General features: G+C 39.5%; 1 protein-coding gene and 1 long non-coding RNA gene across 2 annotated transcripts in view; one reads left to right on the top strand and one right to left on the bottom strand.

Annotated features, from left to right (window-relative positions):
* Window positions 1–1126: 1126 nt before the first annotated feature.
* On the bottom strand, window positions 1127–8506 carry LOC139184937 (uncharacterized). The gene is made up of 3 exons (XR_011568497.1): window positions 8420–8506; window positions 1821–1900; window positions 1127–1252 (listed from the first exon to the last, which is right to left on the bottom strand). It is a non-coding gene; the product is annotated as an uncharacterized lncRNA (long non-coding RNA).
* Window positions 8507–8741: 235 nt separating this feature from the next.
* SGK1 (serum/glucocorticoid regulated kinase 1) overlaps window positions 8742–23029 on the top strand; it is a 111947-nt gene continuing 97659 nt past the window's right edge. Inside the window, exon 1 of the mRNA XM_070796204.1 lies at window positions 8742–8871. Within this exon, the coding sequence (XP_070652305.1) occupies window positions 8803–8871 (69 nt within the window). The 5' untranslated portion in view covers window positions 8742–8802. The remainder of the gene's footprint in view (window positions 8872–23029) is intronic.

The raw sequence follows: 23029 nt of genomic DNA, 5'->3' as shown, positions 1-23029 counted from the left end.
GACGCAAATTCAATTAAATTCTCAGTCACTTGCCAGGATCCTGTTTGTCTGAGCTTATCTCTTTTGATTAAGAAGGTTACTTACAGGGAGAGGTGGTTTGACTGATTTTGTAATCAGTAAAAAAAAAAAGAAAAAAAGAAAAAGAATAGTCAATAAAAGAAGGAGCTACCACTCTTCACGCAGATTTTATTAAAGAGGCTGTTATAAAGAATAAGGATTGGCAGCCAAAGGCTGGATCTAGGGAAAACTGAGTCATATCCTAAAGAAATGTGACTGATATTTTGTCCTGAACCCTGTGCCTAAGAAATGATTGAATCATCAACAATTACTTGCTGTCCTATTGCTTGATGGATACATATTACTATATTTTTTATTCTCTCTTAAAAAAATTATTTATTTGACTGCATCGGGTCTTAGTTATGACACATGGATCTTTAGTTGCAGCTTGTCATATCTAGTTCCCTGACCGGGGATCAAACCCGGGCCTCCCTGCATTAGGAGCATGGTGTCTTAGCCACTGGACCACCAAGGAACTCCCTCTCTTCTCTTTTGTACAGATTTCATATATTCCTGTGACTGGCTAGATTCAAATGGGGAAGTCACTAACTGTGATTAACTTGGGGCAAGTCAGTCTCTCTCTGGGCCTCCCTATTATCATCTATACATGAAGGGTTTGACTGAAAGATCTCTAGGGTCCTTTGCAGCAGTATGTTACACTCTACAAGTCTAGGAACTGGCTGTGATGAAATACTATTCTTTGTAAATGTCCAAACACTAAGCATTGCACCTAAAATCTATGAAGTATATACTCAGAGATGAATAGCATTTTGTTATGCTCATAAATGCTATCTCTGCTCCACAAAGCCTGAGAGCTCAGCTGAAAAATTTCAAACAGCTGAGATGATTCAAATACTTCAGGGCTGGAATTATCTGAAACATTATCTCTTATGTCTGGTTCCTGGGCTGGGTTGACTTGAAAGCTGGGCTCAATTGAGGCCGTCAACCAGAGAACCTACTCCTGGCTTCTTCATGCAGCTTGAGGTTCCTCACATTGTGGTCTTTAGGCCACAAACCTCTTACACAGTGGCTCAGGACTCAAAGTAAGACAGTTGCAATGAACAAAATAAAGCAATTTGACCTTTTATGACCTAAACTCAGAAGTCACATAACAGCACTTTCACTGTGTTACATTGATTAAAGAAGACACAAGCCTAATCAGATTCAAAGCGAGGGGTCATCAACCAGATCCAACCTGTCAATGAGAGCAAATTGAAGTTTTAGCAACCATGTTTTAAAACTGTCATAGGCAGATATAAACACATAGATATAGAAATATGTACACATATGTGTATATCTCCTTTAATATTCACAACCAACCAATTAAGTAGTATTATGTCTATTTTTAGCTTGCCTGGAATCACATAACTAGTAAGTTTCAGAGGCAGAATTCCAGTCCATCTATACAAAGCCATGCTAATTCTACTAAACCATATTAACTGGAGGGGAGACCCCATTCATTTCAATGTTTATTATTCCCACTCTAATAGTTTCGAGTTGACATTATATACATGATGTCTGATTTCCCTTGAAAACAAAATAAGCCAAACTAGATGAAATTGTGTTCAATTTAAATAAGCATTAATTTACAAAAGAGATAAACCCCAGTTAAACTCAGAGAGTTTCAAATTGAAGCCAATCCCATTCAGGGATCAATTCACCCTAAGGCACAGCAACTTCTAGGATACTAAGATATGAGGCTCCTGGTTCTTTGTCTCTTCCGGGGCCACTCCCACCATTGGATCTCTACCCAGATCACTTACCCTTTTGATTTGAATTATCTGAGAAGCTGATTCAATTTTTCACTGCATGGACCTCTTAGAGAAAAAGCCAAAGATAGTGCCTGTAAAATGGAGAAAACATAACTCTGTTATAGGCTGCTAATTTCCCTCTAGCATCTTCTCAGTCAATACCAATCCCAGTAGCCTATTGCATCATATACAGAGCATGGCGAGATGAATGACAAGAGCAACCCTCCAAGCCAGTGTTCATTTGTGCTCTCCATAGAGAAATGGTTAATGAACATCTTTTGGACAAATCAAATTGAAAATACAACTTCTGACCTCATTTTTAGGAGTCATATTGAACTTGATCTTAAAGGTTGAATGTTGAGAGAAAAAGGAGAGACATTGCTAAAAATATTCCCCACTGCCCAAAATTGCATCCAATAATAAGGTTATAAAATCCATTACCATCTAGAGTTTCTAATTCATTTCTCAAAGTCATTCAGAAGGCAATCTAATTCACAGATGATAATGACCTTTATAGAATGCTCTCCTGACCTGCTCTATTCATTCCCACTGAGTAGGTACACGTATGTGCACACAGAAGTCTGAATTTGTATGTTCTCCAGGTTTCCATCAATGAGACTTTTACGATGGCAAAGTCTTGCTGCCTGTTGAAAGCATCCTGACTCAGGAAAAAAGAGATCACTGTAATAAGGATCGTCAAGTCTAAAGGGAGTTCAAAGGAATATATCTTCTTTAAAATAAACAAGCTTTGTAGGTTTTAAATCCCTTGTATGATTTAAGTGAGGGAGCAGAAATAGATGCATAAATGTGAAATCTGGCAGAGCTGCAAATTCACTGTTTATGTTGAATGAATTATCACTAATATTCAAATGAGCAATTACTAACAAATTGATTTGTCCCCTTGGGCTACATGTTGTCACATTGTCACAAGGAGGAGCCAATTTTTTTAACACCCTCACTTCAGAAAAGGCTACGTCATAAATATGTTTGATATCTTTATTATGTGGAAACAATGAAAGAAAAAACAAAGGAAGAGAGGTCAATGTGTGTGTGGGTTCCTGTGTAGGGGAGCAGGCCCAGGTTAAAAGCAAATAACACAGAAATGTAGGGAGGTATCTTGAATTTTTAATCAGTTGCTACAGGGTCTCTTGAACTAAGGAACTAAATTTTGCAATTCTATCTAAAAATCTTTCAGGTAATAGAGATAAATAAAAGTCCAGTTTATTTGGTGATCTGGCTAAAACCATACCATGAAAAAAAATGTCAAGTGCCTTAAATGTGAACTAAATATTATCGTTAGGTAAGATTTGCTAAGACAAATACAGGTCTTTGTATTAGATTGTTCTTTTTCTTAGAATGACTAGCATATACTTGACATTCAATAGATAGTCAAATCAGATAACATTGAAAATATATTTGCCAATTAGATCATTTTGCCAATTAGAGGAATATAGTTGATAAATATTATCTCTGTGAGGAAGCTGTATATCTATGAATTGCATGCCTTTTTTTTTCTTTTGTAAATATAGTTAGAATGAAAACCAACTCTAAGGCTATAGTACTTTAGCCTTACTTAGTCTCTTATCTACAAAAGGGATGCCATTCTGCAAAGTTCCATGAACCCATTCTGGTATTGATTCTTCTTATGTACATAATTCTTTCTCTCAAAGAAAAATATCATGAACTGATATTCAAGGCTTAATTTTTCTTTTGTAACTTATCCTTTGATACATGCACGAATTAAATGAAAACTAATTTGGTGAAACCAAAGAATTCTAATTAAAAGAAAGATTCTTTCCTACATACAAAAATAAATCCATAATTCCCAGTGGGCTCTCCTAACTCCTAATTGCATACCTACCACTATGGCTGGAGTTTTAAGCAAACGATCCAGTCATCCGGGTCAAATAGGAATGTAAAACATTTCTCATCATGTGGTCTATTTGTGTCCTTTTCTCCTTAGGGACATTTGTCACTAGACAGATCTTTTGTTGTTTATCATTTTTTATGTTTTCCAGGTTGCTTTGGGGGAAAAAAAAGAATTCACATTCCATTTAGTAACTAAGCCTATGACACAAAAACAATTTGATCTATGGAAGGCGAACTTTCTAAAAAGTACTACAGCAGTATACCTGTCTTACTTCAGTAAAACCAAAAATGTCGAGTTAGGTATTATTTTACAAGGCCTTTTTATTAATACATATTATCTGATACTTTTGCTGCAACATGGATGGACCTAGAAATTAACATATTAAGTAAAGTAAGTCAGAAAGAGAGAGAGATATCATATGATATCAATTATATGTGAAATCTAAAAAAAAAATAATAGAAATGTACTTATACACAAAATAGAAACAGACTCACAGACATAGAAAATGAACTGATGGTTACCAAAGGAGAAAGCAGGAGAAGGATAAATTAGGAGTTTGGGATTAGAATATACATACTGCTAAGTCCCATCAGTCGTGTCCGACTCTGTGCGACCCCAGAGACGGCAGCCCACCAGGCTCTGCCGTCCCTGGGATTCTCCAGGCAAGAACACTGGAGTGGGTTGCCATTGCCTTCTCCAATGCATGAAAGTGAAAAGTGAAAGTGAAGTCGCTCAGTCGTGTCCGACTCCTAGCAACCCCATGGACTTCAGCCCACCAGGCTCCTCCGTCCATGGGATTTTCCAGGCAAGAGTACTGGACTGGGGTGCCATTGCCTTCCCCAGAATATACATACTTTTATATATAAAATGGATAACCAATAGAGACTTACTGTATAGCACAGGGAACTATATTCAGTATCTTGCAATAGCCTATAATGCAACGGAATATGAAAAAGAATATGTATATACATGCATAGCTGGATCACTTTGCTGTACACCTGAAACTAACATAACATTGTAAATCAACTATCTATTAATGAAATTTATTTTTTGCATTGATACTTATATGCATTGATGCATTTAAGGTCTCTCTAACGCCTTATGAGGTAGACATAATGCATTTTGTTATTGTTTTACAGATGAAGAAACATGTTCAGTGAATTGAAGGGACTTATTTAAGGTCATACAATTAGGGAAGGGAGATTAGTAACCAGATCTTCCAAATCTCTCCATGTCTTTTATATATTGGTAGTCAGTCCTACCTATTTGCTTTATTTTATTATTTGTGTTATAGTCTAAACATTATACTTGAGAGGAAAAGTAAATATATTCCAAAAAGCAAATAGAGGATTAAGAGATTCTTTTTAACATGAGAGTTTTTTAATAAAAAAGATGTGTCATCCCAGGGTCTCAATGTCATTGAATCTTAAAGAACTGGGAAGAATTAAGGGTCATTGGGTCTAATTAGAGCTCAGTACATTAATAATGACGGGAGTTTACTTTATGGTTTAAGAATTTCAAAAATATTTAACAATTCTTACTAACGGCCTGGTGCCAGAGTCACTGATGTTAGCTTTACACAGTGTTTTTGTTTTTTTTTTCAATTCATTTAAAAAACGTTCATTGAATGCCTAGCATGGTCCAGGCACTATAGTGTAGGCTGAAGCTACAGAAATGAATGAGCATGTTCAATGAAAAAAAAAAAGTAAGAAAATAAATTACTTAAATTGAAACAAGTTTAATATGTAAGCAAGATGTTGTAAGAGTCCAGGAGTTATTTTCTGTTCTACCATAAGAGGTAGTCTATGGTCCTTTGTAGATACTAATGAGCTTGGCAAAGGAGAAATTTATAAAAAGCAGTCACTCTGAGCCTACCTGCAGGCAGTTTTATTTATGAAAAGAGAGGTAATAGATGAGAGATGCTTGCTTTTCCCTGAGAAGCCAACACAGTACAGTTAAACACATTATCTATTATTACAGATGATCAAAATATCATCTCAAATAATGGGCTACCTGATCTGGTCAGAACCCCTGCCCTTTGCTTCTCCTTCTGACCAGGGAGAAAGAGACCAACCTCTGACCAACCTCTACTTATTCTTTAAAGTTCTGAACTAACTTTGAGGAAAACTTCCCAGGCCTTCCTCTCTAAACCACTCAGCCACCCCTCCAAACCAAGGTGAAGTTAACACTTGTACATATAGAATCATATATAATTTATATCATTCTGATTATATAAAATATAAAGGCAGAAAGAGAAGATGGCAACAGAGGATAAAATGGTTGGATGGCATCACTGATTCAATGGACATGAACTTGGCCAAACTCTGAGAGATGGTGAGGGACAGGGAGGCCTGGTATGCTGCAATCCATGGGGTCACAAAGTGCCAGACATGCCTTGGTGACTGAAAAACAACAGTATATATTGCATAATATATGTTATTTCTAACACACAATAATATATCATTCTTTCAACAATATGTGTTTCTTTAGTGGGCTGTGACTTCATTAGGATATTTGCATTCACAGGACTTACCACAGGATCTAACATAGACTCAGGACAGTGTAGCAGCTCCAAAGGGGTGGCATATAGTGGTGAGGAGGGATAGGATTTAGCTTTATCCTCACCTCCTCTATGGTTTCTATCAACCTTCCCTTTTCACTCCAAATAAATGTACAGTGCACTTAAAACCAGTATGTGTGCTGTATCAGTGTGGAATCAAGGCAAGGTCCCTAGTTCCCACTTCCAACAGGGTCTTAGAGAGGCCTTCTTTTGCATATCACTCAAATTCAATTACTATCTCTTAAAATACTTTTAAGGAAGGGGCAGTATGAGAAACAGGAAAGGATTTGAATGGCCATGATTTATTTTAATCAGGTTTATTGAACTGTAATTTATATAGAGTAACATTTTCTTCCTTCATATATAAAGTCTGATAAATTTTGACAAATGCATAATCATATAATCCACCCCATCATCATGATAAAGGACATTCCTACCTGCCTCAAAAATTCTCTTTGGGGAGTTCCCTGGTTGCTTAGCGGTTAGGATTTTGTGCTTTCACTGCCATGGCCTGGGTTTAGTCCCTAGTAGGGGAACTGAGGTCCTACAAACTGCCTAATGGGGACAAAAAAAAAAAAAAAAAATTCTCTTCAAACTACCAGAGTTTTAATGAACTCTTTAGAAGAACCCCCAAAAGCTATCACTGCTGGAGTTTAAATAATATACTCCTTGCATCTTGCACAACTTAACATTTATCTCCAAAATAAAGCACTTATTTTTCTTCAGTTATAATACCATCATGTGGTTGTGTTACATTTTCTTTTGGAAATCTCAAAGCATTTAGCTAACAAGATTTCATTGTTATTCCCCACCAAACCTGGTCTAACTCTAAAGACGTATATTCCAATTCAATGAAATCAGTGCATCTCTTTCCCAGTTAACCTTGCCACAGACCGTCTTATAAATATGTTAACAATGTTAGGCATATCGCTTTTAATGAGCTGCCCATTCATTTTATCAAGTAGACATTGTGCCTTTCCCTCATTTATTAACTATATTCCTTTGTGGTGACATTGAAAAGGCTCTACATCCTGGGGACACTTGCTCCATTTGGATATAATAGATACATGGAATGACACAGCACACAAGTGAATGACTAAGTAAATAAATGAGTGAATGAACGAAGGAGTGACTGCCTCCATTTCATGGATGAGGCACCTTCTGAGAGGCACCATGAGGTCAGTTGACTGGCAGAAAGCCACACACTGATGTAGCAGTGCCCAATTGGATGCCAAGATTGTTTTCTTTGCTCTCTCTATTTAGCTATCAACTTTGTTAAAAATCCCCATAAAATATCGACAGGAAAAAGTAAACATGGAAAAATTGGCCACACACAAACTACGTGGCTCTTCAAAATGAATTTAATTTGTAAAGAATAACATGAGTAAAAAATGAGGAAGGGTAGATTTTCACTTAATGGGGGGAAAACGCTTTCCCCTCTTATTCATTTTGAGTCCTCCTTTCTGTTAAATGGATTCAGTGACACTTTTTGGTAATGCCCTTTGTATTTTTTGCATAAGACACTTTGGATATATGCCCATTGTGTTCTTTTTTTAAACAGATTCCTTTAGTGGAAAATACACACATACACACACACACAAACTAATGTTCACAGTTGCCTATTATATTATGACAAGTAGGAAGAGAACACTAGCAAGGTTCTACATAATGAGAGATCATCCATTGTTACACTTTATTTTTCTCCACATTTGGACAGATCGGGAATAAATTTGATTAAATTTCCATTGAGAACCGTCCCCTCCCCGCCCGCAGGAATATGTATCAACAGAATTTCAATGAGCATAAAATTAAAACATTCTGCATGTTATAAGAAAATCTGATTTAAAGGATCCTAACAACAAAAAGAAAAGGGGAAAAAGCTATTAAAGTAAACCTCCCGAAGGGAGTCAACTGCTTTTCAGTGCATCCTGCGTTGATGCCTACTCTCCATCCGCGCTGCTCAGATATTCATGAATCGCTGTGTCTTCCAGCACTGCTTTCCCTCTCCCTCTGCTTTTCTGGCGCGGCTCTCCCTCCCCCTTCCTCCCCCCACCCCCCCTTTCCTCTGGCTTCTGCTCTTTCTTACTCCTTCTCTCAGCTGCTTAACTACAGCTAGCTCCCACTGGAACTTGCACAATCAAAAACAGCTCTCCTCTCCGGCAGCCTCCACAAGCGCATCACCTGGAGCAGAGCGACTCTCCCAGTGCACACGCCGCAGAGCAGCCAGGTAGCTGGGGGCGCGCAGAGGGTGCCCTTCTCCTGCTGGGCAGCAGCCAGAGCCTCTACTCGGAATCCGGGGCATCCTGGGGTCCTGTTGCGGTGATGCCTGCCTTTCGGAGCAGTGATGGAAAGAGAAGAGCCACTGTCGGTGGAAACTGAGAGCGGGGAGAGGTTGCTGCAGTAGCCGGTGCTGCAGAATGTGTGAGTGAAAACCTAAGCCGCGCTGGATTCTCCATCCCGCTCGGTCTTCGTCAACTAGTCCAGGAGGCAAGTCGGGAACCAGATGCATTGACCAGGTGGGGGCCACCCTGGATCTGTTAACCGTGAAGTCCCCACCGTGGAAAATGGTAAACAAAGACATGAATGGATTCCCAGTCAAGAAATGCTCAGCCTTCCAATTTTTTAAGAAACGGGTAAGGACAGGTTTTGTTTGCTTCTTTTGTTTTCTGCTCTTGTCTGAAATGCCTTTGATTGCTTGCCGGAGGTAAGCCCGAGTTTCGGTGGCAAAGCCCCAAATGGAAGTCGTGTGTGTCTGGTCGCAGTTGTCCAGCTGGGAAATAGACCTGCCTTGATGCAGATTTGAGGGTGGGGGCACCTAGGCAGAGTTGCTTTGGGAGGAGGGGGTTGGGCTGAGATGTCCTAAGGATGGTTTAGAGCTGGGAATGGGAATTTCCCAACCAAAGCCACAAGATTACAAACAGTTTCAAAGAGAATTAGCCTGGGTACAGTTATCGGCTAGTTAATTTGGTTGGGGACTAATTCCGTGGTGCGCTCTCGCTCTCTCTTATCTTTGAAGGCTTCAACTTTTCCCACACCTTTCATTCACTTGGTCTCAAGTGCAGCTTTATCATCTTCCTGCCTCAGAAGCATCAGCTTCTAGCTTCCCAGATTCATCTGGCCAATAACTTGCTGAGTCCTTATCTATGGTAAAAATAGCAAAGGACTAGAATGACCTTTCAGAGAACTGATGGAGTCCAGCATTTTAAATCCTCTATTTCAGGTTGCCTCAATTTTACTTGGTACAACCGCCTTTCTTTTCATGGGCAGTGTGAATTCAAGTGATAATATGGGGTTATGCTGCTGTATACTTTTATTTCTTAAATTCTTGTTCTTCTGTTCAGGACGTTAATGATACATTGCTTGTAAATGAGCAAAGAAAAGGGAGGGGGCTTTCCTTGTGTTTCACAGTAAACTCAGTTCATTGTAATGGTCCCACTGGTGGTCTGCGTAAATCTGCAAATTTATACATAAGTGAGAGGTAAGAAATGAATGATTGTTAAGCAACTGATGACTGACATTCTTGTGGAGAGTTTCTTAAGCAACAGCAGCTTCCTCCAGCCCCCAGCTGCCCTGGTCTATTTGATACCCTAGGGCAATTCCATCAAAATGATTCTCTTCATTCATTCCCGGTTCCTTCATTCAGGTCTTCCATGTGCTGCTCCGGAAACACAGCCCTTCACTTAAACCACCAACAGAACACAGTGAACTACACACTGGGCTGGACTATGTCCTGCACCAAGTGGGCAAGCTGGGAAGGCAGGGCTGGGAACAGCATGTCAGTCCAGGTCAGAGGGCCAACACAGTTTCCCACACACCTGTGACTGAATTCCCATCAGTCGAGCTAAACCTTCCCTAAAGTCCATGGGTCAAAACATATTCATTAAAACCAAAGCAAAACCCACGTTGTCCTGGCTTCTGCACCGGAGGCCTCAGCACCTGAGGCCTCAGCACCTGGCAAGGAGGTCTCCCGCTGGAGGAGACTCAAGTTGAATTGGAGCAAGGCAGTGCCACTTCTCAGAGTCCACCATGTTTCTTCATTTTTCCCTGTAGCCAAGATATTTCTTTCCAAGGAAAGAGCACTTTGTAAAAAACAATTTCCAACACAGTAAACAAGTGTTTTGATAATAAATAAAAAATGCCATAGCTCATAACTCAGTATTTAAACTCTTTACTCTCATTTAATTAATTAACTAAATGAATGAATTAAACTCTTTACTCTCATTTAATTAATTGATTGGTGGTACTAAGGGGACAGTGACGGTGATTTTTTTTGGTTGGTTGGTTTTTGGTTTGTGTTTATTTATTTACTTTAATACTTCTCAATCAGATATATTTAATCAACTGAGTAACTGTCAAGTAGATTTTAAGTTTTCTCTTATTTTCTTTGCTATCAAAATGTGCTATAATAACTGTTAATTTACTATCTAGTTTCTTTTTTGCTTAAAAGCAGAATTTAACAGTAGCCTTCAGTTGCTGCCTCTGTAGACCTTGCATTTTGCAAAGAACTAGCCAGGGTACTGATGTCTAACCTGAGTGCTTGCAGAGAGAAAGAACATGAAACCAAGATATGTAGGAGACCTAAGAGACGTGGGTTCTATCCCTCCGTCAGGAAGATCTCCTGGAGGAGAGCCTGGCAACCCACTCCAGTATTTTTGCCTGGAGAATCCCATGGACAGAGGAGGCTGGTGGGCTACAGTCCATGGGGTCCCAAAGAGTCAGACATGACTGAAGCGATTTAGCATGCACACACCCATCCAACCCCGCAGCTTCATCTACCTTTGAATCTGGATCTATCATTTTCTGGAGATAGTATCAGAAACCTCCCCTCTCGATGTTCTTACTCTTCAAGGACAAAACAGCAGAATATGCCTTTGTGTCAAATCACGGAGGGCCCTAAGGGATAAAGTCTTTGATTCTTGTCCATACATTATCATTTCTGAAAGTTCATTTCAGTCTGTACCATGACTTTGCTATAGGTTTTGCTTTTTTATTCCTTTGTTTGTTTGGGGTCTTTAAGTACACAGCTGATATGTAAATAAATGCGTAAAACATTAAGATAATACCCAGGTAAATCCCTCTGCCTTTCTTATCTAGAGGTAAATGTTGACATCTATCTTTCCCAGATCTTCTCTATGCATCTGTATGCATATTTATATACTAGAATGCCTTTGTTCTCAGCTAAGAATAATCCATTTTTCTTATATTCTATTGTTGAAGTTCCACAGATTTCTGCATATTTTATTTTTAACCTACTTAGACAGTCTTACAAAATGAACCTTTGTCCAATGCCCACATTAAACCATGAATAGATCTTGGAAAAAACCCATAGATTTTTTAGGGCTTACTAAAAACATGGGTTTTTTAGGGCTTACTAAAAACATGGAGGTTTGGACCCAAATTTTGATGGCAGAAAGCTTAACTAGTGCTTCCTACGCCTCTGAGATATTTCACAAGAAGCCTAAGAAGGTCACCAAAAGGGAAGGCAGAATGATCCACCCTGTGATTCATTTAGAAGAATAAGTGTAGCACCATTTATTGAGAGCTTGCTATGTTCTAGAAGTTATGGGTCAAGTGCTTTATACGTATTAGCTCATGAAATCCTCAGAGTCATCCTGTGAAGTAAGAAAACATTAAATGTGCAAAGCATGGCTTAAGAGAGATTAAACAACCAACCCAATATCACTTAACTAAAAAGTAGCAGAGCCAAATTTTTGATTTTCCTTGACCCAAAGCCCATATTCTTAATCCAGACTTTCTGTTTTTGAATCACATTCCCACCCCCTTTTTTCTTCCATAACAGAATCTTTTTTTCTCCCCAAGTAAAAATTTTATGCCATTATGCAATTTATAAAACCTACAAAGGGAACTAGTCTTCAGCTGACTCTCTCGAAGCTTCTTTCCAACCCTCAGTCATGACTGAGGCAGCTCTGGGGAACCCAGCCTCAAGGAACACAATCTAAAGAAAGGCAGTCCTGGTGCTAGTTCCCCCAAATCCTTTGGATTTATGCTTGCCACTGCCATGTCTTAAAAGCTCAACTAAATCAGCTTAATTTCATTTAGTTGAGAATAGCTAAGCTAAACTCGGTAAGAATTCTACTTCCATTCGGTATGTGTTAATGATAAGTTAACATTAAATGCCTATGGATTATTCTTTACTCTTAGAATCTCTGAAAAATTCATTTAAGATAAATGGAAAAATGTCCTTATCAGTTTTATTGTCAAAATCTAAGAGCTTTAAAAGGTATAGGGTTTGCTAAAGATAATCCATTTTCATGGATTTAAAGATTTGTTCATGGTTCAGATTCTTGCATGGACTGTAGCCTGCCAGGCTCCTTTGTCTACCTAATTCTCCAGGCAAGAATATTGGAGTGGGTAGCCATTCCCTTCTTTAGGGGATCTTCCCAACCCAGAGATTGAACCTGGGTTTCCTGCGTTGCAGGCAGATACTTTACCATCTGCGCCATCAGGAAAGCCTGCGTTATGACTCAGAAAACACCAAAAATGATATTATCTTCAACTTGATAACCCATTTTGGAAATTCCTTAGGTATGTAAATCAGTTCAGTTCAGTCGCTCAGTCATGTCTGACTGTGACCCCACAGACTTCAGCAAGCCAGGATTCCTTGTCCTTCATCAACTCCCGGAACTTGCTCAAACTCATGTTCATCAAGTCGGTAATGCCATCTAACCGTCTCATCCTCTGTCATCCCCTTCTCCTCCTGCCTTCAATCCTTCCCAGCATCAGGATCTTTTTAAGACTTCTAAAGACAGAATCACATTATCTTTCATAACATTTCAGAGGATAACTAGGCAGGATGGAATTTTGGATTTGGAATACGCACCTTAGAAACTCTTTAATTGACCTACCTATTTTAAAGATGTAGAAACAGTGCTTGACAGGTCAATCACTTACTCAACTAAAATGGGGCTAAGCCACTCCTCACAGGTAGGCTTTTCACTTCCAGATCAAGTGTCTTTTTTTCTTTTTTTTATGCTCTCAAACTGGTTCAGTGCTTCAGGCCTCATTCATTCATTCTTTAAGAAATATAGTAGGGACAAAATCTAGTTCATCTTCCTAGTACTAACTGCTTCGTGACCACCAATTTTGACAAGACACTTCTTTTGAACTTGTTTTGACTCAGTATATCATGATTTTGTGCATTTGAACAATCAATCTTGCATTATTCTTTACTAATGACAATGTTTTATAATGACCATCACTTATGCTTACCCCAGTGGCTCAGCGGTAAAGAATTCGAGTTCAATGCCGAAGATGCAGGAGACCAGAATTTGATCCCTAGGTCAGGAAGATCCTCTGGAGTAAGAAATGGTAACCCACTTGAGTATTCTTGTTTGAAAAATCCCATGGAAAGAGGAGCTTGGTAGGTTACAGTTCATGGGGTCACAAAGAGTCAGACACGACTGAGAGACTGACCACCACCATACTTACACAGCCCTAATATTGTTGATCACTGCTCTAAGAGGCCGAAGTATGTTACACATTTAATTTCTCAAACATGAAAAGTCTATGGGAGATACTATTGTTATCCCAATATGGTAGATGAAGAAGTGTCATGGGCTGAGGTAGAGGGAGTAATCCTACATCATACAGCTAGTTTGTGGGAGAGTCAGGGGTTGGATCAAAGCATATGGCTGCAAAGTCTGTATCCTTCACCACTGCACATCCTATCTGTGATGTTAGACAATCCAGTGTGGTCGAAAGAGACTTGAAGAGGTCTGATGGCCCTAGCTTCCTCCTTTCTCTAAAAATGATGGGGAATAAAGCAAAGGGTTTCAGGCTAGTTATTATGTTTCTTCTAGTGAAGCAGAGACATGAGATCAACCTCCTCTGAAGTGGTTATTCTACACCACTGTTTCTAAAACTTCATCCCTTTATATTTTACTTCCCTTGACTGTTCTATTTGTTGCTGTTCAGTCGCTAAGTCATGTCTGACCCTTTTTGACTCCATGGACTGCAGCATGCCAGGCTTCTGTGTCCTTCAACTCCTGAAAGCAGCTGAACTGGAATGATAATAAAAGTCATTTTCTTATGGAAAGCTCTTTACGTCTTCTCAGGGGGCTAGCGTTTACTGAATGTTTCCTAAGGGTCAAGCCTCGCTAGTATAACACTTTACTGGTATAATTGTCACAATCACTCCATTATTTCCATTTCACAACCAAAGAAGCTGAATCAGAGGAGTAAGCAGTCCAAGGTCATGGTGCTAGAAAGAGGTATAGCCAGAATCCAAATTCAGGCAGTCAGCTTTAGCACCACCAGTATTTCCATTGAAGCCACTGCAGTAAATGACAGTGAGGCAATCACCTCTGTAGGGATGTAAATTCCATCCAGAGAGGATTATGTGGGGTGGAGGGAAGTGGGGAGATCGTTGTGATCACAGCTGTGGTGAATGACATCTCCCACTGGACTCCTGGAATGACCTTCCACTGGAAGACAGTAGGAATCAGAAGTCTGTCTTGGATTTATCCAAAATATATTTAATTATACTTCTTGAACTCCTGGTGGCTCAGAGGGTAAAGCGTCTGCCCGCAATGAGGGAGACCTGGGTTCGATCCCTGGGTCGTGAAGATCCCCTGGAGAAGGAAAAGGCAACCCACTCCGGTACTCTTGCCTGGAAAATCCCATGAACGGAGAAGCCTGGTAGGCTGCAGTCCATAGGGTCACAAAGAGTCGGACACGACTGAGCGACTTCGCTTTCACTTTCCTGAAACCACAGTGGAGATTTCAATGGCTTCTACTGTACTGTCTTCAGAAGTAGCTAAAGTCTGAGCCATTTGAGTCACCCCTGTGTGCACTCGAGGGCATAGAACACAACTGCAGTCACCCTGTGCTGTAACCCAGGACCCACCTGGAGCTCCCATAGGGCAGGAAGGTCCTTAAGGATAGAGAACCCATTACCTTGTTCTCTGTATCCCCTCCTGTGTGTGCGTGTGTTAGTTACTCAGTCATGTCTGACTCTTCATGACCCAGTGGACTGTAGCCCATCAGGCTCCTCTGTCCATGGACCTCTCCAGGCAAGAATAATGGAGTAGGTAGCCATTCCCTTCTACAGAGGATCTTCCCAACCTAGGAATCAAATCTGGGTCTCCTGCATTGCAGGCAGATTCTTTGCCATCTCAACCACTTCTATATTTCTAACTAGTCAAACCATATTTGTTAAATGAACGTATGAATCAAGTAAATCAATGAATCCTTGTATTAAGTGATCCCTAAGTGGTTGCCTTGTCCTCCTGTTTCTGTCTTGAGATAGATGAATGGCTTAGGAAGGTAATGCATTTTAGTTCTGTGTTTAGATGTGGATATTATATGTGAGGACTTTGAAAAATAACTTAAATCCAACTCAAAGACAAGTTGTCACTACACTTAGCAGCTGGCAAGGAACCTTGAACTCAGCTCATTTTATGATCAGTGCTCACACCACAACTTCTTTTCTGTAATGATTTCCTTGTCAGGACAAACAAGACAGACACAGTCATGATTCATTACTCTCTTTTGATTTTATATTAATATAAATCACTGACTTCAACACTATATGTTATGCATTGTATATTCTCTTACCTAGAATCCTTAAAGCACCTTCCCAGTTATTATGGTTTTTCCTCATTTTTCAAAGTGATCTTAGGAGCCCCTTAGTGTGAAGAGAACTTTGAAGTCAAGAGGTCTTTCCTGCTTTGCACAGTGAGTCTTAGGGGGTTTGGACTGGAGCAGGGACTGGTTAGGTTTGGTTGTGCTGGGGGATGACTCTTCAGTAGCACAGTACACAGGTAAGGAGTAGCAGATATTTGTCACTTTGGCAGTTCTCAAGAAAGCCCTGGATAGTTAGGCTCTCATTCTGCCACAATGCTTAGAAAATCTTGTGAAAGGAAAGTGAGTTCCTTAAAAGTTCCACTTTTTGGAGAACAAGTACACATAAACTGTTGTAAGAGACATTCTGAGTGCACCCATATCTTATGATCTATAAATGCTTAACAAGATAAAGCAAATCTAAAACAGCATGGCGAGTCACTGAAACACATGCCCTCATTTGGAGATTTCTGATTATAGAAGTGTAAGGGGAAGAACTGATAAGAACTGAATGGATAGAAAAGCTTAATCAGTAATTTAAGTGATGCTAAAGATAGTTTTAGAAGTGTAAGGGGAAGAACTGATAGGAACTGAATGGATAGAAAAGCTTAATCAGTAATTTAAGTGAAGCTAAAGATAGTTTTTATTAAAGGAAATATCATGATGTTATCTTTTTTAAAGTGTGATGTATTTTTATGCACACTAGATAATCCAAACAGTTAAGCAATACTCCCCCCACCCCCGCCCCCGCCCTGGCCGTGCCTCGAAGCTTGTGGGATCTTAGTTACCTGACCAGGGATTGAACCCCAGGCCACAACAGTGAAAATGCTCAGTCTTAACCATTGGACCACCAGGAAATTCCTGAAGTCAATGTTCTTAACACTGGCAGATAAGGAGAAGCCTCCTGGCTTACATGGGATGCTGTTTCCTACCTGCTAACTAGAACCTTGGTTCCTAGCTTGGAGCATAGAATCTTCACCAATGATGGGGTAAGGATGTATATCCCTTGCATGGAGTTGAAGAAGGCTAAGTTCACAGGGCATACAGTTTCTCAAAGGGCTTTAACTGGAGCAGTGGCCACTACTTCTCTGGAGAGTCCCATCCTTCAGAAGTCCAACCCTTCCTAGCAGAAAAGCAGGCTGCCCAGGTCCTTAGACTCAATGCATCCGCCAGAGCTGGGAACAAGAAAGTCATCTGCCAGACACCTCCCCAGATCCTTGGTCAAGGGCAGGTGGCCCCAGCCATTAGCCAACTTCCTCTGGCAGCCTACACAGTGAGCTGGCAAATTTTGAAAGCTTCTGTGTAGGAGGAAGAGAAGAAGGAGGCACGAGGAGGGCAATGGCGAGAGCAGACAGCCAGCGGGGCTAGGTGCTGCCTTGGCTTCCTTCTGCAGCGGCTCCGGCATTTGCGGACAGGATTACTATTAGTGTTTGTTTTCTCTCACACCTATTTCTTCGCAGCATTCTGAAATGATTTCATAAGTATTTACAACAAAGAGAAATGAAAATCAAGGCTGTAACTAGGACGGCAGGAGAATCTTCCCCTGGTGATGCAAGATGCCAAAATATTACTCTAATTGCTTTCCAGAGCCTGCTGTGACATTTTTCTGGGAAGAGTCCGCTGAGCTATTTTTACAGCACGGGGGTCACCTTGGTCTCTTTTGTCCTCCTAAGTCAGGGCAGTCACCCAAAATGCCTTTGTTTGGGGGATGACTAGTCATAAGGTTCTTTTCTTTTTCTCTTCCTCTAGCCCTCCTCTTCTTTTCTCTTTTTCCTTTTCTCCCTCCACCTTCCTCCGTCTCTTTCTCTCCTGTCTCTGAAAGATAGGCTCATATCAAGGCCAAAGAGAGGAAAGCTTGACAGAAAATACCCCTAGACTCGTGTTCCACAGGAAACAGGGAACCTGTGTTCTTCTCATTCAGTGGCTTCAGGAATATCTTGCCACCTCCGAGTCTGGTAGAGTGAAATCAGCCAGTATCAAAGATCCTAACAGCTCCAAGATATTAGTTTCTAGAAACAGCAAGGTAAAAAGGGCCCCCAAATAGTTAAAACATTTTAAGACTCAAATTTTTGTGGAACCAACTTTAAAATATTCTGAGAAGGAAAAAAAGTCAAATTGTTCGATATGTAAAAATATGTATTTTCAACGTTTTCTAGTCATAAATATATTTTCTATAGATTGCTTTTTCTGAAAATTGAATATCCTTTGAAGCCTAAATCTTTCTAGACAAGTACTAATTTGGGTTATTTGTGGGGGGAAAAAAGTGTAAGAAAGAAAACTGAGTATGTAGCTTCTAGAGTAGTTAAAAAGATTCAAGTAAAGCTAAGCTACAAAACAATGGAGTAGAATGAAAGTAAAGACATTAAAAATGAACTTTCTTTAGAGTCTCTTATAGCTTCTCTGAAACCTAGAATATAAACTCCCTGAGCCCAGAGATTTTGTCTGTCTTATTCAGAGCTTTGCTTGAGTGTCTGGTACATAATAGTATAATATGTAGTAAACATATGTCAATAATATATGTTTAATGGATCAATAAAAACAAAAGGGTTTGGGGAGGGCAGATGAAGTGTAATTATAATAACAATACTCGGTTAAACAGAGAGGGCATTGATAATGAGAAAGAATTTAAAGAAAATCTTAGTGTCCATTTTTCACTGCTTTAAATAGTGCCGACATGGCAACCCATAAAAGTGAAGAAGAACTAGAACGCAAGGCATTAATGAATTAAAATACTCTAACACAGGTAGTGAAACAATGTTTTTGTTTGGTCAGTCTTGGTACAAACTAGATTTGAGCACAGAACTTGAAACTGGATTCTATTTTGATGATTGGGTTAGTATTTTTATGCTGTTAGATGTAAATGATTTTTTTAATATCCTTGTAATAACAAGAAAAGCTGAATGAATATATTGAAAGTGAGAGTGAAGTTGCTCAGTCGTGTCCGACTCTTTGCGACCCCATGGACTGTAGCCTACCAGGTTCTACCATCCATGGCATTTTCCAGGCAAGAATACTGGAGTAGGTTGCCATTTCCTTCTCCAGGAGATCTTCCCGACCCAGGGATTGAACCCGGGTTTCCCACGTTGTGGGCAGACGCTTTACGGTTTGAGCCACCAGGGAAGTATTAGTGTTTTACTGAAGAATATGTTTAGCGGAATTGTAAGGCTTAAGGAGTTAAGAGATATCAAAGACATTAGTCAGTTCAGTGTAGTCGCTCAGTCGTGTCTGACTCTTTGCAACCCCATGGACTACAGCACGCCAGGCTTCCACTCCTGGAGCTTGCTCAAACTCATGTTCATCAAGTCGGTGATGCCATCTAACCATCTCATCCTCTGTTGTCCCCTTCTCCTCCTGCCTTCAATCTTTCCCAGCATCAGGGTCTTTTCCAGTGAGTCAGTTCTTCACATCACGTGGCCAAAGCATTGAAGTTTCAGCTTCAGCATCAATCCTTCTAGTGAACATTCAGGACTGGTTTTCTTTAGGATTGACTGGTTGGATCTCCTTGCAGTCCAAGGGACTCTCAAGAGTCTTTTCAACACCACAGTTTAAAAGCATCAATTCTTTGGCACTCAGCTTTCTGTATAGTCCAACTCTCACCGCCATACATGACTACTGGAAAAACCATACCTTTGACTAGACGGACCTTTGTTGGCAAAGTAATGTCTCTGCTTTTTAATATGCTGTCTAATGGGGGAGCTTGGTGGGCTGCCGTCTATGGAGTCGCACAGAGTCGGACACGACTGAAGCGACTTAGCAGCAGTAGCAGCAGCAGGTTGGTCATAGCTGTTTTTCTGGGAGCAAGTGTCTTTTAATCTCATGGCTGCAGTCACCATCTGCAGTGAATTTGGAGCCCAAGAAAATAAAGTCTGTCACTGTTTCCATTGTTTCCCCAACTATTTGCCATGAAGTGATGGGACTGGATGCCATGATCTTAGTTTGCCATGATTAAAGACATCTATGGCACTTAATTCATGGAGGTAGATTATAGAATTTCTAATTCATCTCTGGGTGAGAAGTAAGAAAAGCTTCCAGAAACTATCTTTGATTTTCATGGAAATGGAATTGTATCGGTTTCTTAGGGCTGCCATAACCAACTACCACAAACTGAGCGGCTTAAGCAATGAATTTGTATTGCCTCACAGTTCTGGAAGCTAAAAGTTTCAGAGGAAGGGATCAGCAAAGTTGGTTCCTCCTAAGGGCTGCAAGGAAAGGGTCTGTTCCAGGCCTCTCTTCTGTGCTTATGGATGGCCATCTTCTCCCTGTATCTTCCCTCTGTATTTATCTGTCCAAATTTTCCCTTCTTAGAAGGACATTGTGTGTGTGCTCAGTCACTCAGTTGTGTCTGACTCTTTGCAGCTCATGGACTGTAGCCTGCCAGGCTCCTCTGTCCATGACATTTTCCAGGTAAGAACACTGGAGCGAGTTGCCATTTCCTTCCCCAGGGGATGCATCTCCTGCATTGGCAAGTGGACTCTTTACCCTATCTCCACCTGGGAAGCCCTTTATAAGGACATTAGTAAGTTGGATTAGGGCCCACCTTATTTTAACTTGGTTACCTTTGTAAAGACTCTATCTCCAAATAAGTTCACATTCTGAAGTTCTAAGGTTAGAATTTCAATATAATAATTTGGGAGCTGGACACAGTTCAACCCATGACCAAAGTTTTTCTTTATCATTAAAGTTTCAGTTATATGTGAAATGGAGAACATCCCAACAGGATGGGCTCTAAGGTATAATTTTTTTTACTTTGTCAAAATCATTTGTAAATTCTAGGAAAAAAATATTGCAGGAAATCTATCACACTGGAGAGTATCAGGTTATATACAGGGGTCTGGTACATGAGAATATGTTTTTAAAAATATGGGGATGTGTTAGAAGTAAGTAGTAATTTAGAGAAAAAAATGCTGCTAAATGTTATGTAATAAAGCTTTAGGAGCTTGATGGCTGATAAGATGTCTAATATAGCATCAAAGAGCTTGCAACTAAACAATAATGATCTGTAAATTAATTTCTCCGAAGAATATCAATATAATTGCTTTCTCTTCCAACACTTAACCTAAAAGATTAAATGTTACATAGTAAGAACCAGGACTTGGCACTTACCATATACAGGGCCTTGCTTATCAGCTTTGACAAAGCAGTCATATCTAATTTATTTGTCCATTAGTCAGTTTCTACGTAAAAGGGCCCACACCTTCTCACCTTGCCACTCATAAGATGCTGAAGCCATTGCTGATAATTAGTCTTCTAGGACAAAGGAAACATTAAATCAGTCATCTGAAAGTAACCCTTGGACCTAATCTCAATGAGATGGAATTTTTAAATCTGATATCTTGACAGCTCTTGCGTTATGTATTTTATTCTTTTCCAAAAATCAGAACAATGAAAATTCCTAGCAAAGAAAATTGTCTTTCTTTCTAAAGTCAGTATCTTTCAAATAACAGGTTCAGAATTAGTGTTGAAACGACCCCCATTTTGTTTTTTGTATTATCATCATCAACAGCCAACATGAATTGAACACCTATATGTGTTAGGCATTATGGTAGGAATGCAGATATAAAGATTATATCTTCCTTTAACAAGTACCTACTATATAGCACAGGGAACTAAACTCAATTATCTTGTAATAATCTGTAAGGGAAAAGAATCTAAAAAATTATATATAACTGAATCACTTTACTGTACACTTAAACTATCACAACACTGTAAACCAACTATACTTCAATTAAAAATAAGAAAAAAAGAAATATTTACCTTCAGTCTCCCTATCTTACCCCATCCTCAGGAACTTGGATCACATCTCTCTGGTATATACTGTTTATAATGCCTTGTACTTTTTATTATGGCACTTGTAAATTTGTAATCACATATTGGTATATCTATTTAATTAACATCCTTAACATTAATTAATATCCTCCTGGACTATGGCTCAAAGGGTAAAAGCATCTGCTTGCAATGCAGGAGACCCAGGTTCAATCCCTGGGTTGGGAAGATCCCCTGGAAAAGGAAATGGCAACCCACTCCAGTACTCTTACCTGGAAAATTCCATGGATGGAAGAACCTCGTAGGTTACAGTCCATGGGGTCACAGAGTCGGACATGACTGAGCGACTTTACTTTCACTTTCACTTTTCTGAAGTATGATCTCTTTGAAGACAAGGACCTTCTTTCTCTTTTGCTTCCAATTATGCCCTCAGGGCTTGGCACTGGGAGGGTTATCAATAAATCCTTGGGACTGGGAGGGTTATCAATAAATCCAATTTATTTATTCAAAAATAAATTGAAACAAATAAAAAGATAGGATATTATGAAATTCTGATAATGGGAGAGAGGAGTTAATCTTAAAATCCCTATTGAAATGAAAAGTCCCTTATATTTAATTCTGCTTTAAATGGAGGCATATGTGAACACTCCGTGTCTGAGACACATTTGTATTCTAAATGACATTTCTTTGGAAGCTTTTTTTCTTTTTTTTCCTATCATTTACTGTTCCCTGTGAAGAGATCCACATAATAAATTGCCCTTATAATTTAGCAGTAGGCGAAAGATTCTTCTTTTCTGAAAGAAATCACAGTTAGCATGATATAATCCCACAGGTTTGCCTCAGTTGCCAAGAAACTCAAAGCTAAATTTAAAGGTAAATTTCAGTGAAAAAATTAGACAAATCTTCAGAAATGACTTCTCAGTTGCTGAAGTTGGTTTTGAGCTTGTGTTTTTCTTTTAATTCTGTTGTTTCTCACTGTAACCTGCCTCAGATGGTCTCTAAATCAAGATAGATGGTATATATAATATAAAGAAAAAAGCAAAAAGGACCTATCAAGGTTGAGTTCCAACTATTAAAAAAGTGGATAATGATTACACAGATGCATCACTATTATGATACACAGCATACACAGAAGAAAATGTAGTTCTAAACTATGAAGTGCTTCTCTGCTGAGTTTTTCTTCTTGAAAATGCTGCTTGCTTCAGACCTAATGAAATTAACCACTGGACCACAGAGTTAATGGGTTTATCATCTTGGCTGTCCTACGTAAGCCACTGGGACTCAAAGTAAAACTGTAGGAATGTTTACTCTCTGTCCCACCAAAAAAGAGTATACTTTTCTTCCCCCAAAGTGTACTATATTTATGTTGTCTATTGTTGCACAACAAAATAACCCCCCTCAAAAAATACCCCAAATTGAATGCTGAAAACATCCCCCCCCACCATT

This window comes from Bos indicus, chromosome 9 (assembly GCF_029378745.1).
Source record: "Bos indicus isolate NIAB-ARS_2022 breed Sahiwal x Tharparkar chromosome 9, NIAB-ARS_B.indTharparkar_mat_pri_1.0, whole genome shotgun sequence".
Taxonomy (NCBI): domain Eukaryota; kingdom Metazoa; phylum Chordata; class Mammalia; order Artiodactyla; family Bovidae; genus Bos; species Bos indicus.
The sequence above is the reverse complement of the archived record's forward strand: the minus strand, read 5'-3'. Positions and strand labels throughout refer to the sequence as shown.